The sequence below is a fragment of the Eumetopias jubatus genome, unplaced genomic scaffold (assembly GCF_037043125.1).
Source record: "Eumetopias jubatus isolate StellerSeaLion01/CBP00866 unplaced genomic scaffold, mEumJub1_p1.0 scaffold_10, whole genome shotgun sequence".
Taxonomy (NCBI): domain Eukaryota; kingdom Metazoa; phylum Chordata; class Mammalia; order Carnivora; family Otariidae; genus Eumetopias; species Eumetopias jubatus.
This window is the reverse complement of record NW_028274816.1, coordinates 96884881-96902378: the sequence shown is the minus strand read 5'-3', so window position 1 is coordinate 96902378 and position 17498 is coordinate 96884881. Positions and strand designations below refer to the sequence as shown.

Sequence of the window (17498 nt, the reverse complement as noted above, 5' to 3'; positions counted from 1 at the left end):
ACCAGCTGTGTGATATTGGGGAGTTCACTAAGTTTTCTTACAGGTTTTTCATCTATAAATAAGAGTAATTATAGCAGCTGTCTTACAAGGTTGTGCATTAGTTTGCTAGGGCTGACATAATAGACTGGGTGGTTTAAAGAACAGAAAATTATTTTTCACTATTCTGGAGGCTAGAAGTCCAAGATCAAGGTTTTAGCTGGGCTAGGGTTGTTTGTTTGTTTGTTTGTTTGAGGCTTTCCCTCCTTGGCTTACAGATGGCCACCTTTTCACTGTGTCCTCATTATGAGCTTTCCTCAGTGTGTGTGCATGTCTGGTGTCTTTGTGTCCTATCAGTCATTGGATTAGGGCCCACCCTAACAATCCCATTTTAACCTAATTACTTCTTTTAAAGGCCCTATTCTCCAAATACATTCTGATGTACTGGGGGTTAGGGCTTCAACAGAAATTTGAGATGGACACAGTTGAGCCCGTAACAGGTTGTTACCAGGATTAAATGTGCTATAGAATGCTTTGCCTATGTAGCAATTGTTAGCTAAGTATTGTTTATCATTATTACTTAACTATAGCAAGTAAATAATTTATAAAAAATAAAAACTCATAAAAACTTTTTATTTCAAAATAATTACAGATACAAAGGGAATTGCAAAAATTGTACAGGGAGGTTTCATGTATTCTTCTTCCGCCAGTGTAACCATCTTGCATAATTAAGGTACAGTACCAAAAGCAGGAAATTGACATTGGTAAAATCCACACAACTCATTCGGATTTCCCGTTATACACCCACCATTTGTGTATGTGAATGTGCACATCTGTGTACTTTTATCATTTGTGTAGCTTCTTGTAACCACAATCAAGGTGCAGAACTGTTCCATCACAAGGCTCTCTTGCTACTCCTTTGTATTCACCCCCACCTACTCTTCCTTGAAATCCTAACTCCTGACAACCACTAATCTGTTTCCATCCCTATAAATTCATTATTTCAAGAAGTACATATATGTATATGCATAATATAAAATATAAAAATGGAATCATAAAGTATATATTCTTTGGAGATTGGCTTTTTTTTAAGGATTTTATTTATTTGAGAGAGCGAGCAAGAGAGAACATGAGTGGGGGGAGGGAGAGGGAGAAGCAGACTCCTCTACTGAGCAGAGAGCCCAACATGGGGCTCAATGCCAGGACCCTGGGACCATGACCTTAGCCAAAGGCAGACACTTAACCAACTTAGCCACCCAGGTGCCCCAGAGGGATTGGCTTTTTTTTTTTTAGTTGGCATAATTTCCTTGAAGTCCATCCAAGTTGTTGTGTGTATAAATAGTTCATTCCTTTTTATTGCTGAGTAGTAGTCCATGGTGTGGATATAACCATTTACCCATTGAAGGGCATTTGGTTTCTTTCCAGGTTTTGGTTATTATGAGTGTTGATTTTGTAAGTTCTTTGTAGATTTGGTTACTAACCCTTTATCTGATATGTCATTTGCAAATATCTTCTCCCCTCCTGCCCATTTCTTAACAGATTATTTGGTTTTTGGGTGTTGAGTTTGATAAGTTCTTTATAGGTTTTGAGGTTTTGGCTATTAAGAATAAAATCATTATGAACATTTGTGTACAGGCTTTTACATGAACATTATTTCTCTGGAACAGATGTTCAGTAGTATACAGTTCCTGGGATATGATATGTACATTTTTAGTTTTAAAAGAAACTGCCAAACAATTTTCCAATTGACTGTACCTTTTTACATTCTCACCAGCAGTGTATGAGTGATTCAGTTTTTCTGTGTACTTGCCAGCATTTAGTCTTGTCACTATATTTTATTTTAGTATTCTGATAGATGTATAAAAAATTTAATGTGGTTTGAATTTGTATATCCCTAGTGGCTAATGATGTTGAACATCTTTCTCATGCTTCTTAGCCCGCCTTTATATGTTTGTCAGTGAAATGGCTGTTCATGTCTTTTGCCAGTTTTCTAATTGGATTAAAAATTTACTGAGTTTTGAGTTCTTTATATAGTCTTAATTTTAAGCCCTTTGCCTGATATGTGGTCAGGAAATACTTTCTTTTAGTCTATGATTTTTCTCTTTGTCCTACAAGGTCTTTTGCTGAGTAAAAGTTTTTCATTTTGAAGAGGCTCCATATATTAACTTTTCCTCTTATAGATCGAGATTTTGGTGTCAAGTCTAAGATCTTTTCACCTAGTCCTGTGTTGTGAAGATTTTCTCCCATTTTTTTCCCTAAACATTTTATGATTTTGTTTTACATTTAAGTTATTTTTTCTTTTTTTAAGTTTTATTTATTTTTATTCGTTTTTAAGATTTTATTTATTTACTTGACAGAGAGACACAGCGAGAGAGGGAACACAAGCAGAGGGAGCGGGAGAGGGAGAAGCAGGCTCCCCGCTGAGCAGGGAGCCTGATGTGGGACTCGATCCCAGAGCCCTGGGATCATGACCTGAGCCAAAGGCAGATGCTTAACTGACTGAGCCACCCACATGGCCCTACATTTAAGTTCTTGATCCCGTTTGAGTTAATTTTTTAAATAAGTTATGAGGTTTAAGTTGAGGTTCATATTTTTGTCTGTGTGTGGCTGATTGCTCCAGCACCAATTTGTTGAAAAATCTATCAAATTGTTTTTGTGCTTTTGTCAAAAATTAGTTGGGCATATTTGTGTGGGTCTGTTTTTATCAGTCATGAGAATTAAATGTGCTAATATAGAATGCCCAGCCCCTACAAGTGCTATGTAAGTCTTGGCTATTACTATTCTTACAATGGCAAATAAGTAATAACTCTTTAAAAAGCATTTGGATTAACTCAGTAACCATCCCAACTTTCTAATTTAAAAAACAATACGGTTTTTTTTTAAAGATTCATTTATTTATTAGAGAGAGAGAGAACATGAGTGCACATGCACATGAGCTGGGGTAGGGGCAGAGGGAGAGAGAATCTCATGTAGGCTCTGTGCTCAGTCCCATGACCCTGAGATCATAAGCTGGGCTGAAACCAAGAGTCAGACACTTAACCAGCTGAGCCACCCAGGTGGCCTAATGCAGTGTTTTAAAACAGTTTTAATTGTGGTAAAATACATCTAAAATTTACCATTTTACATTCTAACAGTGCACAAAGGTTCCAATTTATCCACGTCCTTGCTAGCACTCATTACTTTCCCTTTTTTTGGATAGTAGCCATCCTAATGGGTGCATGGTGGTATGGTATTTCATTGTAATTTTGATTTGCATTTCCCTAATGATTAGTGGCATCTCTTCGTGTGCTTGTTGGCCCTTTTCTGTATCTTTGGAGAAATGTCTATTCAAGTCCTTTGTCCTTTATTTTATTTTTTTTAAGTAAATTCTATCCCCAACATGGGGCTAGAACTCACGACCCTGAGATAAAGAGTAGCAGGCTCTACCAACTGAGCCAGCAGGTGCCCCTGCCCAGTTTTTAATCACATTGTTGTGTTCTTATTGATTGGTAGGAATTCTTTGTCTATTCTGGATATTAACCCCTTATCATAGGCTATATGATTTGCAAATATTTTCTCCCATTTCTGTGGGTTACTTCTTTACTCTGTTGATCATGTTCTTTGATGCACAGAGGTTTTTAATTTTGGTATAGTCCAATTTGTCTGTTTTTTGGTGTTGCTGTGCTTTTGGGGTCCTCAATTTTGAGTTAATTTCTGTATGTGGTATAAGGTAAGGGTCCAACTTCATTCTTTTGCATGTGGATATCCAGTTTTCCTAACACCATTTGTTGAGAAGATTGTCCTTTCACCGTTGAATGGTCTTGGCACCCTTGTTGAAAATCATCTTATATCAAGTCATTATGCATTACACCTTAAATTTACACATAGCTGTGTATCAATTATATCTCAATAAAAGTGAAAAAAAAATCTTCAAAGAAAAAATGGGTGGGGGAAACCATTTGACCACATATGCAAGGGTTTATTTCGGGGCTTTCAGTTTTATTCCATTTGTATGTCTTTTTTTTTTTTTTTTTAAAGATTTTGTTTATTTATTTGACAGAGAGAGATACAGCGAGAGAGGGAACACAAGCAGGGGGAGTGGGAGAGGGAGAAGCAGGCCTCCTGCCAAGCAGGGAGCCTGATGTGGGGCCCCCCAGGACCCTGGGATCATGACCTGAGCCAAAGGCAGATGCTTAACGACTGAGCCACCCAGGCGCCCCTGTATGTCTGTCTTTATGCCAGTGCCATCTTGTTTTGGTTATTAAAGTTTTATAGTAAGTTTTGAAATCAGAAAGTGGGAGACCTCTACCTTTGTTCTTTTACAGGATTATTTTGGCTATCAGAGAGGTCTTAATACAGCTTTTAAGGGTGTAAAGCACTAGCAGAGTTACGTTGAAAAAGAACAAAACAATATTCTTTATGCTTATTATTTCTGTTGTTTTATTTGGTGCAGTAAAATGTGAAACAAGATATGTAAATTGTGGAAAGGAAGATATAAACTTATTATTTATAAATGCTGTGATTTTATATCTAGACAACTAAATCAAAAGGAACAAACTTAACAGATGATTAGAAAGAGTAATAATTCAGTGAAGTGACTGATGGAATGAAATACGTGACAATTATATAATTCCAGAATGTCAGCAGTATAAGAAAAATCAGAAAAGTTGAGTCCCAGTTATTATAGTTTCAAATATATGACGATGTTACAGTGGTGGAATGGGAGTTAAACTTGATGGTCCATAAGCTTTTATGCCTTGGGGTTTAATTTACCCCTGGGGATGGTAATTGAGGTCAAAGACCTGAACTGGATCTGTGTAAAGCTGGGAATTGGGAAGGGGTAAGCTTTGCCTATGAACTAGGACTGGTAAAACTGCCCACTGGCCCAGGACGTAGGACAGAAGTGAGCCACTTATATTTGGATTGTTGTTAAAGCCCCCTGCAGGAAATGGGGTGCTTGACTGGCTCACTTGGTAGAACATGGCGACTCCTGATCTGAGGGTCATGAGTTCGAGTCCCGTATTGGGTGTAGAGATTACTTTAAAAAGAAAGAGAAAAAATTTAAAAGCCACCTGCAAGAAATGCAAAACTTCAACCTTGTGTGGAAATCTTGGGTAAGGCAACTAATGTATAAATGTTTTGGGAACTAACGAATGTTATAGGCCACTGGCAGAGGCAGACATTAAACTGCTTTTGGGACTGCTCCTTAACCCCTGAAATGTGGAAGACTCTCCCAAAGCTGAGCATGAACTCATACAAAACTTATAAAGCACCTTATTACAAAGATGCATCAAATGGGAAAATTAGCAATTGAGGAACTGATAGTAATAGACCAGTTTGTAAAAGCATTTGATTAATATATAGTCCATATTCAGTTTCTGCCTTTGTCCCAGTAATGTCCTTTATAGCTGTTTGGTTTTGCATTGTTTTGATATTCAGGGTCAAATCAAAGGTCATTCATTTTAATTTAGTCATACCTTTATCCTCATTTAACTTAGTTGAGTTTCCCCTGCCATTTTTGTTTGTTTTTTAGTGAGAGTGACATTTTTGAAAGGTAGCATTCAGTTTGCCTAAAACCTTTTGGTTAGCTCTCGTAATAGACAGTAAGCTGTTTTAGAACAGGGAATATTGGTCATTTATCCTTGCTAATTAAATTTAATCTAAAGATTTTATGATAATTTGGGGATGCTGTGCTTCAGAAAAGGACGGTAAAAGGGAGGACTCGGTAATTCTTAATCCTTTTTTCTTTCGGTTAGACAAACATACCCAAGGAACCGTAAGGATCCTTGCGCCTCTTGTGTGACATTTCAGATAATACAGTGTCCATCGCTGGTATGTGCACTTTATTATAGTTTTTCATTATCAGTAATTGCGAGTAAAACACTAGGTTCTTCAGTTCTCTCGTTTGTAGAGTTAAAATATAGTATATGGTTTTATTGCTATCCAAGGGGAAAAATGGTTCATAATGGTTACAATAAAGGTAATTCATGAACAGAATATTTTTAACAATTTGGGTGTAGGAATATTCAATTTAAATTATTGTGGAATTCTTATGCAAATAAAACTTTTCTCATTCAAAACATCGTGGAACTCTGTATCATTATAGGATTAAGACTTCTGTTGAATCACATGATTTGATTTCTTCTCCCTAGTTTCACTTTATTAATTTTTTTCTTTTTTTAAAAAGATTTTATTTATTTGGCAGAGAGCACAAGCAGGGGGCGTGGCAGAGGGAGAGGGAGAAGCAGGCTCCCCACTAAACAGAGAGCCAGATGCTGGGCTTAATCCCAGGACCCTGAGATCATGACCTGAGCCGAAGGCAGATGCTTAACCAACTGAGCCACCCAGGTGCCCCTCACTTTATTATTTTCCTTTGCAGCTTCACAAGTATCTCACTATGAAGCTCTCTGTTACTGTGTGTTAATTACACTTTAAAAGTAGCGCTTTAAGAATATGGTGAAAGGAATACTTAATATACACTAGTAGGAATGCAGACTTTCTGAACTAAGCCTAGTAACTTTTTTAACAGCTTTGTTGAGATATAATTCATTTACTGTGCAATTTACCCCTTTAAAAATGTGCAGTTCATTGTGTGTTTTTTTTTTAGTATATTCATGGATACATACAACCATCAGCACAGTTGTAGAACATTTTTTATCACCTCAAAAAAACCCCGATATTCTTTAGCTGTCATCCCCATTCCCCCCTCCCCCCACCCAACCCTAAGCAACCACTAATTTACTTTGCCTTAGCTTTCCCTAGTCTAGATTTTCATATGAATGGAATCATTTGATATGTGCTCTGTTGTGACTTTTTTTACTTAGCAAATGTTTTCAAGCTTCATCTATACTGTAGCATGTATCAGTGCTTGATTCTTTTTTATGGCCAAGTAATATTCCATTGTATGGATATACCACATTTTGTTTATCCATTTATCATTTGGATATTTGGGTTGTTTCTACCTTTTGGCTTTTGTGAATAATGCTGCTATACATTTGTGTCCAAGTTTTTGTGTATATTCATTTCTCTACATTATATACCAAGGAGTAGCATTCTGGGTCATATAGTAATTGTGTTTAATTGTTTGAGGAACTGCTTGTTTTTGAAAGCAACTGCACCATTTTATGTTCCCACCAGCAGTATATGAGGGTTCCGATTTCTCCACTTTCTTGCCATCACTTTTTTAAAAAAATCAAGTATAATTAACACATAGTGTTATATTGGTTTCAGGTATATAATGATTCAGCAATTCTATTTATTTCTCAGTGCTCATTGTCAGCAGGTTCTTCTGTCTTTATTAATATAGCCATCCTAGTAGGTGTGAAGTGGTGTCTCATTTTGGTTCTGATTTGTATTTCCCCATTAGCTAATGATGTTGAACTTTTCATGTGCTTATTGACTATTTGTGTATATAGTCTTTGAAGAAATGTCTGTTCAGATCTTTTGCCCATTTTTAAATTGTTTTTGCTCAGAAGTCAGCTGTTAATCTTATTGGGATTCCCTTGTAAGTGATGCGTTATATTTCTGCTTTTAAGATTTTCTCCTTTTTGCCTTTGAGCAGTTTTCCTATGATGTGTCTGTTTGTGGGTCTCTTTGTGTTTATCCTGCTTGGAATTCATTAAGCTTCCTGAATGAGTAAGTTACTGCTTTTCAATAAATTTGAGAAGTTTTCAGCCATTATTTCTTTGAATATTTTTTTTTCTGCTCCTTTCCTGCTCTCCTCTCTCTCTGGTACCCCAATTAATGTGCATGGTGATGTACTTAGTTTCCCACATTTCTCTGAAGCTGTTTATTTTTTCTTCCATTTTCTCTCTGGTTTTCAGCTTGCATAATTTCTGTTGGTTGTTTTCAGATTTGCTAATTCTTCTGACAGCTTCACTTCTACTCTTGAGCCTCTCTGGTGCTTTTTTTAAAAAAATTATTTATTTATTTATTTGAGAGAGAGAGAGAGAGAGAGAGAGAGAGAATGCCCGCATGTGCCCATGAGCCGGAGGGGCAGAGGGAAAGGGAGAGAGAATCCCAAGTAAACTCCGTGCTGAGCGCAGAGCCCAATACAGGGCTTGATCGCAGGTTCCTGAGATCACAACCTGAGCCAAAACCAAGAGTCAAATGCCCAACCGACTGAACCACCCAGGCGCCCCCATTTCTTATTTCAGTTATTGTGGTTTTCAACTCCAGAATTCCTTTTTCAAAATATGTATGATTTCTTTCTGTTGATATTCTCTATTTGAGGCAACATTGTCATTCACACCTTTCTTACTGCTTTAATTATGGTTTCCTTTGGCTCTGTGAACATATTTATAATGGCTATTTTGAAATATGTTTCTGTTAAATTCAACCTCTGGTCACTCTCAGGCAGTTTCTTTTGCCTCCTTTTTTCTTTTTCCTGGTATGTGGGTCATACATTTATATTTCTTTGCACGCCTCATGATTTTTTGTTGGAAACTGGTCATTTTAAATGATATATTGTTCCAACTCTGGATACTGATTTTTCATCGCAATCTTGGGACTTGTTACTGCTATTTGCTTGTTTATTTGTTTAGTGACTGGATTATTTTAGTGAAGTCTGTTCTTTCTTTCCATTCCTCCAGCATCAAGCCTCTGGTGGTGGCTTTAAGGGAGACACAGCTTTAAGTCTGTAGTCACCCTGGGATGGCTGGTACTAACAGGGCTTTCTTTCCCTGACCAACCCAGCTGTTAAATTCCACTAATTGCCCAGATTGCTCTATTGTTTTCAACAATACCCTGAGGCTTAAATTCCTCCACAAACTAATCAGATCAAATTGGGGCTCCTTGGAAGGAAGAGTTTCTGAGGTCAGTGTTTGCTATTTTGTTCTGACCCCAGGAGGACTTCTCCCAAATGTCTTACTCTTGGGTTCTCTTCTGCAAACTAGCTGGCTTGCAGTGTAAGCTGTATGTTCATTACCTCCACAAATCTAATTGCCTTTTATCACAACTTCCACTGTTCTTGAGAATACCTTAGAGTTAAACTTATCCGTGCTCTTTTGGGAATATGAAGTCAAGTCTTTTGGGAAGAGATTTGGTAGCATGTGTTCTTGCCTTTTTCCTGAGGCAAAATGTGAGTCAGAGTTCTGGAGCTGGGGATGGGGACAATGGCAATCTTTTCTGAGTGACATTCTGGATCTGAGTGCTGGAGGGGGTGGGGGGATGGGAGTAGGGTGGGAGTGACGTGCATGCAGTAGCTTGCTTCTCCCGGTGTGGAACTACCACTGTCTCATAAGCTGGGCAGAAGAGCTGTTTGGGGCCCCGCTCTTCTCAGTGTGCCACACTTGAGGTATAGCTTGTGTTCCACAAGTGGAGGTTGTACACGGGGGAGCCCCTGCTTTTGATGTACTTGCCTGGGACTTAGTACAGGGCTGGAGACAGTCCTGCTCCTTGCAGGAAGAAAGCTCTTGGACTGAGAGCTGGGGGAAGAGAGCCCTGTGTTCTTGGCCTCAGCAAGAACTGGAACCTTGTTGAGATGGGAAAGGGGAGGAGTGAGAGTGGTCTTGGTTCAAATACCACAGACTTTGACTTTCGGTCTGAATTTTCATAGATTTTTATTGAATAGTTGTTTTCTTCATTTACTCTTTCCCCTCAGGGACCATTTCCAGAGGCTTTGAATGGTTGTTTTTTAAAATAATTTTCACCAATTTCACTGAGGAGCGGGGCCAGAGAGCTCCTTGTAGTGTGAGGCTAGTAGTCAATCTCTTGTAATTTTGTTGGCTAGTGGTTAGCTAGTGGTCATGTCTCCTTAAAGCATGACTCAGAAAAGCATTTCCTTCATTATGGTCCCTGACCACTCTTCATAAGAAACCCTTAACATGCTCCTTAACATATCAACTTTCAGATGATGCCTGTATGATACAGGAGACCAAGAGAATTTATTTCCCCTGCTATTTTCCTTAAAAAATGAATTCACTACATGTGGAAGTACTCTAGAAGGGAAAATTTCCACATGACTACAGAGTTGGTGAAGGAAAGGAAAATAGTAGTAACTAAAGAATTTTTTAAGATTTTTTTTTACACTTTTTTTTCCTTAAGATTTTATCTCTTTGGCAGAGAGAGACAGAGAGCACATGAGCAGGAGGAGGGACAGAGGAAGAGGGAGAAGCAGACTCACTGCTGAGCAGGGAGCCCAACTCAGGGCTCGATCCCAGGATCCCAAGATCATGACCTGAGCTGAAGGCAGACGCTTAACCAACTGAGCCACCGAGGCGCCCCTTTAAGATTTTATTCTTGAGTAATCTCTACACCCACCATGGGGCTTGAACCTACAACCCTAAGATCAAGAGTCGCATGCTCTACCCACTGAGCCTAGAGAATTTTAACGTGAGGGCACCATAGTATAGTTGAATTCTTTTCAAGTTGACGTGCAGGTGTTACAGTTAATTCTTGATTTCTTTGACCTGACTTACACATCAAAATAAGCAGGCCCTTCCTCAGTTTTGCTGTCATCTTAAATTAGTTTCTTTTCATTCCCTTTTTTTTTTTTTTCCTTTCCAGGGGCCACTCAATAGTGAGTCTTCCAACCAGAGCTTGTGCAGCGTGGGGTCCTTGAGTGATAAAGAAGTAGAGGTAAGAGGCCACACCCACTGTGAGACTTTACATATTCCCACACTTCCAGTCTGGGTTCAAAGACGGCACTGCGTAACTCCAGGACACACTGATTTAGGATTTGTCTGTACCTTATATCTCCTTTTAAGTTCAATATTTTGTACATATGCTATAATTTTCATAATGTGAAAAATTTAACAAAATGCTAATTGTGATGTATATGGTATTTAACAGACTCCTGAGAAAAAACAGAATGACCAGCGAAACCGGAAAAGAAAAGCTGAACCATATGAAACTAGCCAAGGTAGTAATAATTTCACACCAATAAAAATATTAAATTCTTATGTACGTAGAATTTTCCGACTCACAGTAAATAATTAGTTTAGGTACAGGGATTCCTAACAAAGGAGATTTGTGTACCTTAAGGGAATACCAGGCTGTTTATTATAGACTTGCCATTTGATACACACCTGACAAAAGTGTCAATTCTCTGGGGACTCTCGTTTTCCCTGTTGTAAGTTAACGATCTTCTCACCACAGGTTTTTCTTCAGACTAAGCATGTATTATACAGAAAAGAGGTTACATTGGTGTTTTAACCATATCTTGCATTAGCTCAGTGATTTGTTAATAATAGGTAACCAGAAATGGTTTTATTTACATGGCTGTCTCTACCTCCTCTTCTTCTGTGGCAATTATTTAGTTGAACATTGGCACCCAGTGGGATAAATCTGTAAATATGATGGTTATGATGCCAAATATCCGTATATAATTTAGGAGGGAATAAGTGGTTTGCTTCATCCACCCCTCTGAGGAATGGAAGTCGTAGTCTTTTTTTGCATTTTTCTTGTTTTTTTAATCTACAAATTATTTTTATTTTTGAGGGGAAAATTCTCCCAAAGTGACATGGTCACAAAGTTTTTTGTGATACAGAGTAAACCCTCTAGTTCTGATGCGTTGTTTTGAATTCTTTGTTCTCTTAATTGAGGGCATGGACTATAAATTAGTTTTTTTTTGATTCACAGTTGTGGCATAGGTTTTGTTAGTGTATTATAAAAGAAAGATTAGCAAATCTTAAAAGAAGGCAATCTCAGAAAAAGTCTTCTTTTCACTGCTTATTAAGTCTTTTATTAGATGAGGAAACTGTCTCTGTTCTTAGGATACAGCTAATTTGGCTTACTTGTTAAAAGTGAAGCCAACACTTGAATCTTTGATAACGTATGCAGTTACTGAATACATAGTACATTTTAGTGAATGATGGTTTACATATGTTATTGGAAAAACTATACTTACTTTGGTTTCATTTTCAGGGAAAGGCACTCCTAGGGGACATAAAATTAGTGATTACTTTGAGGTAAGTTAAATTTTTGGAAAAAAAAATCTATAGTGATTTTTACAAAACTAAATCCTTGCGTTCATTTAAGGCTTTAGAAAGCAATATTTTGCCTTTCCTGTGCTCTCCTTCCCTTCCTCCCCATCTTCATCAGTCTGATGTTGCCCCATCTCTCTCTATTAAGAGGAAACTGCTGCTGACTTCCTAAATTTAAATTTGTTTATGATGTGTCTTGTCTGTGATGATATAAAAATTCACAAATGAGGTGATTTTTTTCTCTTGGCCAGACTAGGTTTCGGGTCTTACAAAGATTGGAATGGAGTGACTTGGACTCTTCTTTTGTCCTCTTCCCTTTAGTGCAGTGGGACACGTAGCGAGCTCACTGACCCATCGTCAGTGGTTCCTAAAGAAGACACTAACACCCACCATACCGCTGTATTCCTGCTTTCGGGTATTTTGAGACAAGAAGGGAAAACATTCTTCTCTGATGTCCTTTCAAAACCATGTGTACCTTCAGCTCTCTAGCCATGTTTTCTTTATATCTTGGTACATTTCTGCTGGAGCTCCCCCTTAAAATCTCATTGAAAAGATAGCAAAATTTGACTTACATGGCATTTTCTCTAGCATAAGATGTATTGACTTATTAAAGGGGCCATATAATTAAGACCTGTTTGTGTGTTAATCTTTTACTCTCCTTATCTGAAGCATAGTACTGTTTTGAATTATTCATATCCATTTCTCCCTGTTGGCCAGTTTGCTGGGGGAAGCGGGCCAGGAACCAGCCCTGGCAGAAGTGTTCCACCAGTTGCACGATCCTCACCGCAACATTCCTTATCCAATCCCTTACCGGTAAGCATTCACCTGGAGAAATTTGACACCTGTTGTAGGAGACAAGAAGCCCAGGAACACTCAAGCAGTTTCTCTTCCGTTAATCACCCAAGGGGAATGAGGCATTAAGGAGAAATATTCATAGTATTACCTGTGAACCACTTAGATTCAAGTCTGTATCCGTAAATTTATGTTTTACAAGAGCTAACCCTGTTTCTCAGTATAGTAAGTTATCTCAGCCTACAGCTCAGGGTCCTGTCAAGGCAATAATTGCCAGTTCAAATATTAGGTTTTTATCCTTGCCAAGCTTATATATTCCTATAATTGAATTCTGTTTTTTAAAAAAATTTGGTCAGCTCCTGGCATTTGATTGATTTTTCAAGGCTTTCTCAGTGATGTGGTAGAGAAGCTAATGTTACACAAATATGAGATAGGTTTGTTTCCTTTTTTTTTTTTAAGATTTTTTATTTTTAAATAATCTCTACACCCAACGTGGGGCTTGAAGTCACAACCCTGAGATCAAGAGTCGCAGGCCCTACCAAATGAGCCAGCCAGCCCCCTCCCCCTCCCACCCCATTTTCCTTCCATTAAGTGAGAGTTGAAGGTCCTAAAAAACATTTTAGCCAGTTCAGTGGTTCTCAACTGGGGGTAATTTTGCCTCTCGGGACATGGGGCAATGTTGGAGTAATTTTTTATCACAACTAGAGGATCAGAGGAGGGAGCTGTGGGCATCTAGTAGGCAGAGGCCAGAGATGCTGGTAAACATCTTAAAAGGTACACAACAGGCCTCACAATACAGTTACCTGCTCCAGATGTCAGTGGTGCCAAGGTTGCGACTCCCTGAGCTAGCTAGCACATACGGGATTTTGTGTTAATTTACTTGCGTGTCTTGGGATAATTTGTTGATACCGTACAGGATCTTTGTACTCGAGAATATGTTCTGGCCGCTGATGCCTCAGGTATTGCTTTGGGATCTTGGACAAAAGGGGTCTCCCTGAGATCAGTTTCTTTTTAGGAACATTGTTTGACTCTGCTGCCTCAGCAGAGTTGGGTAATAGTACTCTTTCCCTAAGTGAGTCTTCTGCGTTGAAGTATTGAGCATGCACTTCTTCCCCTCTTCTGTCTCATAAAGTCATGCATTCATTAGGATGACTACAATTATTAAAGCACTTAGGAAAATGTATTCAACTCGAAAATTTGGCTATTTTGTCATCCTTGTCATATTTAAACATGTTAGAAGTATTTGATGTGCAGAACTGTTTGGTTAGATTGAGGTTTTTTAGGTAACTGTCGAGGAGGCCTGTGTCTTTATTTTTCTTAATATATGTTTATTTATATAATTAAAAAAAATTTTTTAAGTAATCTCTGCACCCAGTGTGGGGCTCAAATTTACGACCCCAGAGATAAAGAGTTGCTCCACTGACTGAGCCAGCCAGGCGCCCCTATTTTTCTTAACTTTAAAACCAGTTAAAGTATTTAAAATACTCCAACACAAAAAGGAAATATTACAGCTCCCCCTCCCCAAACCCCCTTATGCTCCCTGCCAGTTATTAGCCCCCTCCCTGCCATTGAGGGCAGGCACTATCCTGACTTCTAACAGCATAGATTTTTTTTTTCTGTTTTTGTACTTTGTATGAAAGGAATCATACAATATGTAATCTTATGTCTGGCTGCTTTCATTCAACATTTCTTCTATGAGATGCATCCATATTGTATGTTGTTGTAGATCATTCACTGTCATTGGTGTGTGGTACAATTTTAATACTTTTATTTAATAACTATATTTTAATCTTCATATGGTTAATCTCTTGCCCATCTTCTTCTACTAGAATGTTAATCCCTTGAGAGCAGGGACTTTGCTTTGTTGTTTATTGCTGTTTCCATCTCTCAGTATTTATTATATGAAGGTATACTTTTTTTTTTTTTACTATTTCTTCGACTTGACATGAAGAGATAATATTTTGTTCAATTTTCAATCTCTGACACCCAAAAGAGTGCTTGGCACAAACGGCAGACGTTCAGAACTGTTGAAAGGAAAAATTGAGGGATAAAGAATTACTTTATCTTTTTTCCCCTAAGTGGTTCTTTTGTATTTTTTGTTGAAAACAAAAAAGGACCTAGAACATGAGCCTTTTAATGAAGGAGTTTGGTAAACTACAGCCCACAGCTGGCAAGCTAAAAATGACTTTTAGATTTTTCAAGAGTTGTAGAGACAAAGAAGAATATATCGCAGACATGGTATGTGGCCTAAAAAGCCTGAAATATTTGTCTGGCCCTTCACAAAAAAACATTTCCAGGAAATCATTATAAAATTAACTCCATGTAATCATTACTTAGGCCAAGAAGTAAAATATTTCCAGTACCCTGGAAACCTGTGTGCTCTTCTGATTACAACTCTCTCCCTCTACCCTGGAAACAACCAACCACTGTTCTAATTTTTGTGATTATAATTTGCTATTTCTTACAGTTTGACCATGTATGCATCCCTAAACAAAATAGTTTCATTTTGCCATTAAGTCAATTTTGTTAATTGTGGCATTTAATCACAGTGTTTAAATTTTCTATATTGTGATTTTGAGCTGGCTGTTCTAGCAATTACCAAGAGAGGTATATTCATATCTCTCATGGTTGTGGGAGTTGTTTGTTTCTTCCTGTATTTATATTTCTGCTTTGTGCATTATTAAGTGACTCTCTTCATTTCTTGCGATACTTTTTGCTCTAAATGCATTATATCTGATATTCAGTATATCCAAATCGTTGTATGGTATAGGTATTTCCATTTTTATACTATCAGCTTTTCATTATTATTTCAGTCATTATTTCAGTATACCTGAAAAATATATAGTTGAATTTTTTGTTTTTTCAGTCGAAATTATTTTTTTAACTTTAGCATCTATTTTATTTACTATATTGGGTTTAAATATACCATCTTTTAATGTGTTTTCTACTTACCCTGCATGTTCTCTGTTCCTTTTTGTTTCATTTCTTTTATTTGGGTCAGGTTTTTGGGGGGGTTGGGAATCATTTCCTGTTCTCATCCTCTGCTGGTAGCTAGGTCCTAGCCTGTGTTTCTCTGAGAAATTACCACATGTATCTTCATTTTGCCTGGGTTTGATGTTAGTAGTATCTTGATCCTCCTCTCAAAGAAAGGATGATGTCAGAACATTAACTCCATTTACTTGCAGCTAACTTGGTGGTGGTGGTATATGTTTGTATTTTTTGTTTTTAGCCTCATACAACATTATTTTATGCTGTCAGTGTTCATTTACCTCTTTCTTTGTACTTCTTTCCTTTTTGCATCTTACACCTTCCACCAGGGGTCACTTTCCCTCTGCTTGAAGCACTCCTTTAGTATTCTTTTATATGTATCTGCTGGGGAGTGAACTCTGTAGGTTTTTGTTTGTTTAAATAACTTTATTTTGCTTTTATCCTTGAAAGATATATTTTTTTAAATATTACTATTATTATTTTTTTTAGATTTTATTTATTTATTTGACAGAGAGAGACACAGCGAGAGAGGGAACACAAGCAGGGGGAGTGGGAGAGGGAGAAGCAGGCTCCCCGCCGAGCAGGGAGCCCGATGTGGGGCTCAATCCCAGGACCCTGGGATCATGACCTGAGCCGAAGGCAGACGCTTAATGACTGAGCCACCCAGGTGCACCGAAAGATATTTTTGCTGTGTATATTAATTGGGCATTTTTATTTCTCTTAACGATCGAGCATATTATTACCGTCTTCTGGCTCCCATTGTTACTATTGAGAAAACAGTTTTCATTTACTTCTTATTTCTATGAAAGTATCTGTTCTTTTTTTCTCCTGGCTGCTTTAAAAATCTTTATCTGTGTTCTGTAGTTTCACTATGATGTGTCCTTTTATTTCTCTTGCTTGTGATTTGTTGGGCTTCTTTGTTGGGTCTTGTACCAGTTCTGGATAATTATTAGCCATTGTCTCTTCAGATATTATTTCTGCCCTGTTCTCTTTTTCTTCTTCCTGTGAAATTCCAATTAATTGTATGTTAGACCATCCCACCTTATCACCTTGCTTTTTAACTTTTTTCTATTTTCTTTTTGTCGCCATTTGCTCCATTCTGGATTGTTTCTTGCCTTCCAGTTCCAGATTCTCTGTTTTGTTGTATCTAATTTGCTGTTAACTCCACTGAATTCTTAATTTTTGTTATTTTATGTTCCCTGCTGATATTTTCAAGCTTGTCTTCTCTTATTATTTTTTTGTAACCTAGTAGACCTTGTTTTATAATCTATTTGATAATTCTGGCATTTGAAGTTTTTGTGAATCTATTTGTTGTCTCTTTTATGAGTCTGTTTGTTTTTCCTAGCTGTTGCTCCAAGCTTTATTTCTTTTATGCTTCGTATTTTTTTTGAATGTGTACTGTTCATTGTTCCTGAAATATTGTTTGTGAAATTTCTTTGAGATCTAAGACAAAGATGTGTTCCTCCAGGGAAAATTTTTATTTGCTTCTTCCAAGTGCCTAGAGATTTCACCCATCCAGTACTACTTTCAGCTACTGAATTTGTGGCTTTTATTTTGTTTGTTTGTTTCATCCACCCATTCAGTATTGATCTGGATTGTGTTAACATTTCTCAGGGGAGCTCCTGCCTCCTGCATTGCCAAGGCAACTTCCTTGTAGTTCCTTGAGGGTGGAGGAAATTTTTCTTCTGGTTTTCGTTTTCCCTGAGAGTGTAACCTTTGGGAAGCCCTGGAAGATTGACGTGTGAAGGGTTTCCTGTTGAACCCCTGCCCCCAGTGGACTTTGTTTGGCCAGTGATTATCTGCTTGGCACCATGTGCCCTGGAAATAGAGATTCAAGAT

At 37.8% G+C, this 17498-nt stretch overlaps 1 protein-coding gene across 3 annotated transcripts in view; it reads left to right on the top strand.

Moving 5' to 3' along the window:
• The window catches only part of TLK2 (tousled like kinase 2), a 115107-nt gene that overhangs the window by 36568 nt on the left and 61041 nt on the right, over positions 1–17498 (top strand). For 2 of the 3 annotated variants that reach the window (XM_028087430.2, XM_028087431.2), the window contains exons 3-6: positions 10462–10533; positions 10747–10816; positions 11821–11864; positions 12597–12692. In XM_028087430.2, the coding sequence (XP_027943231.1) occupies positions 10462–10533; positions 10747–10816; positions 11821–11864; positions 12597–12692 (282 nt within the window). The remainder of the gene's footprint in view (positions 1–10461; positions 10534–10746; positions 10817–11820; positions 11865–12596; positions 12693–17498) is intronic. The other variant, XM_028087434.1, reaches the window with a different exon arrangement.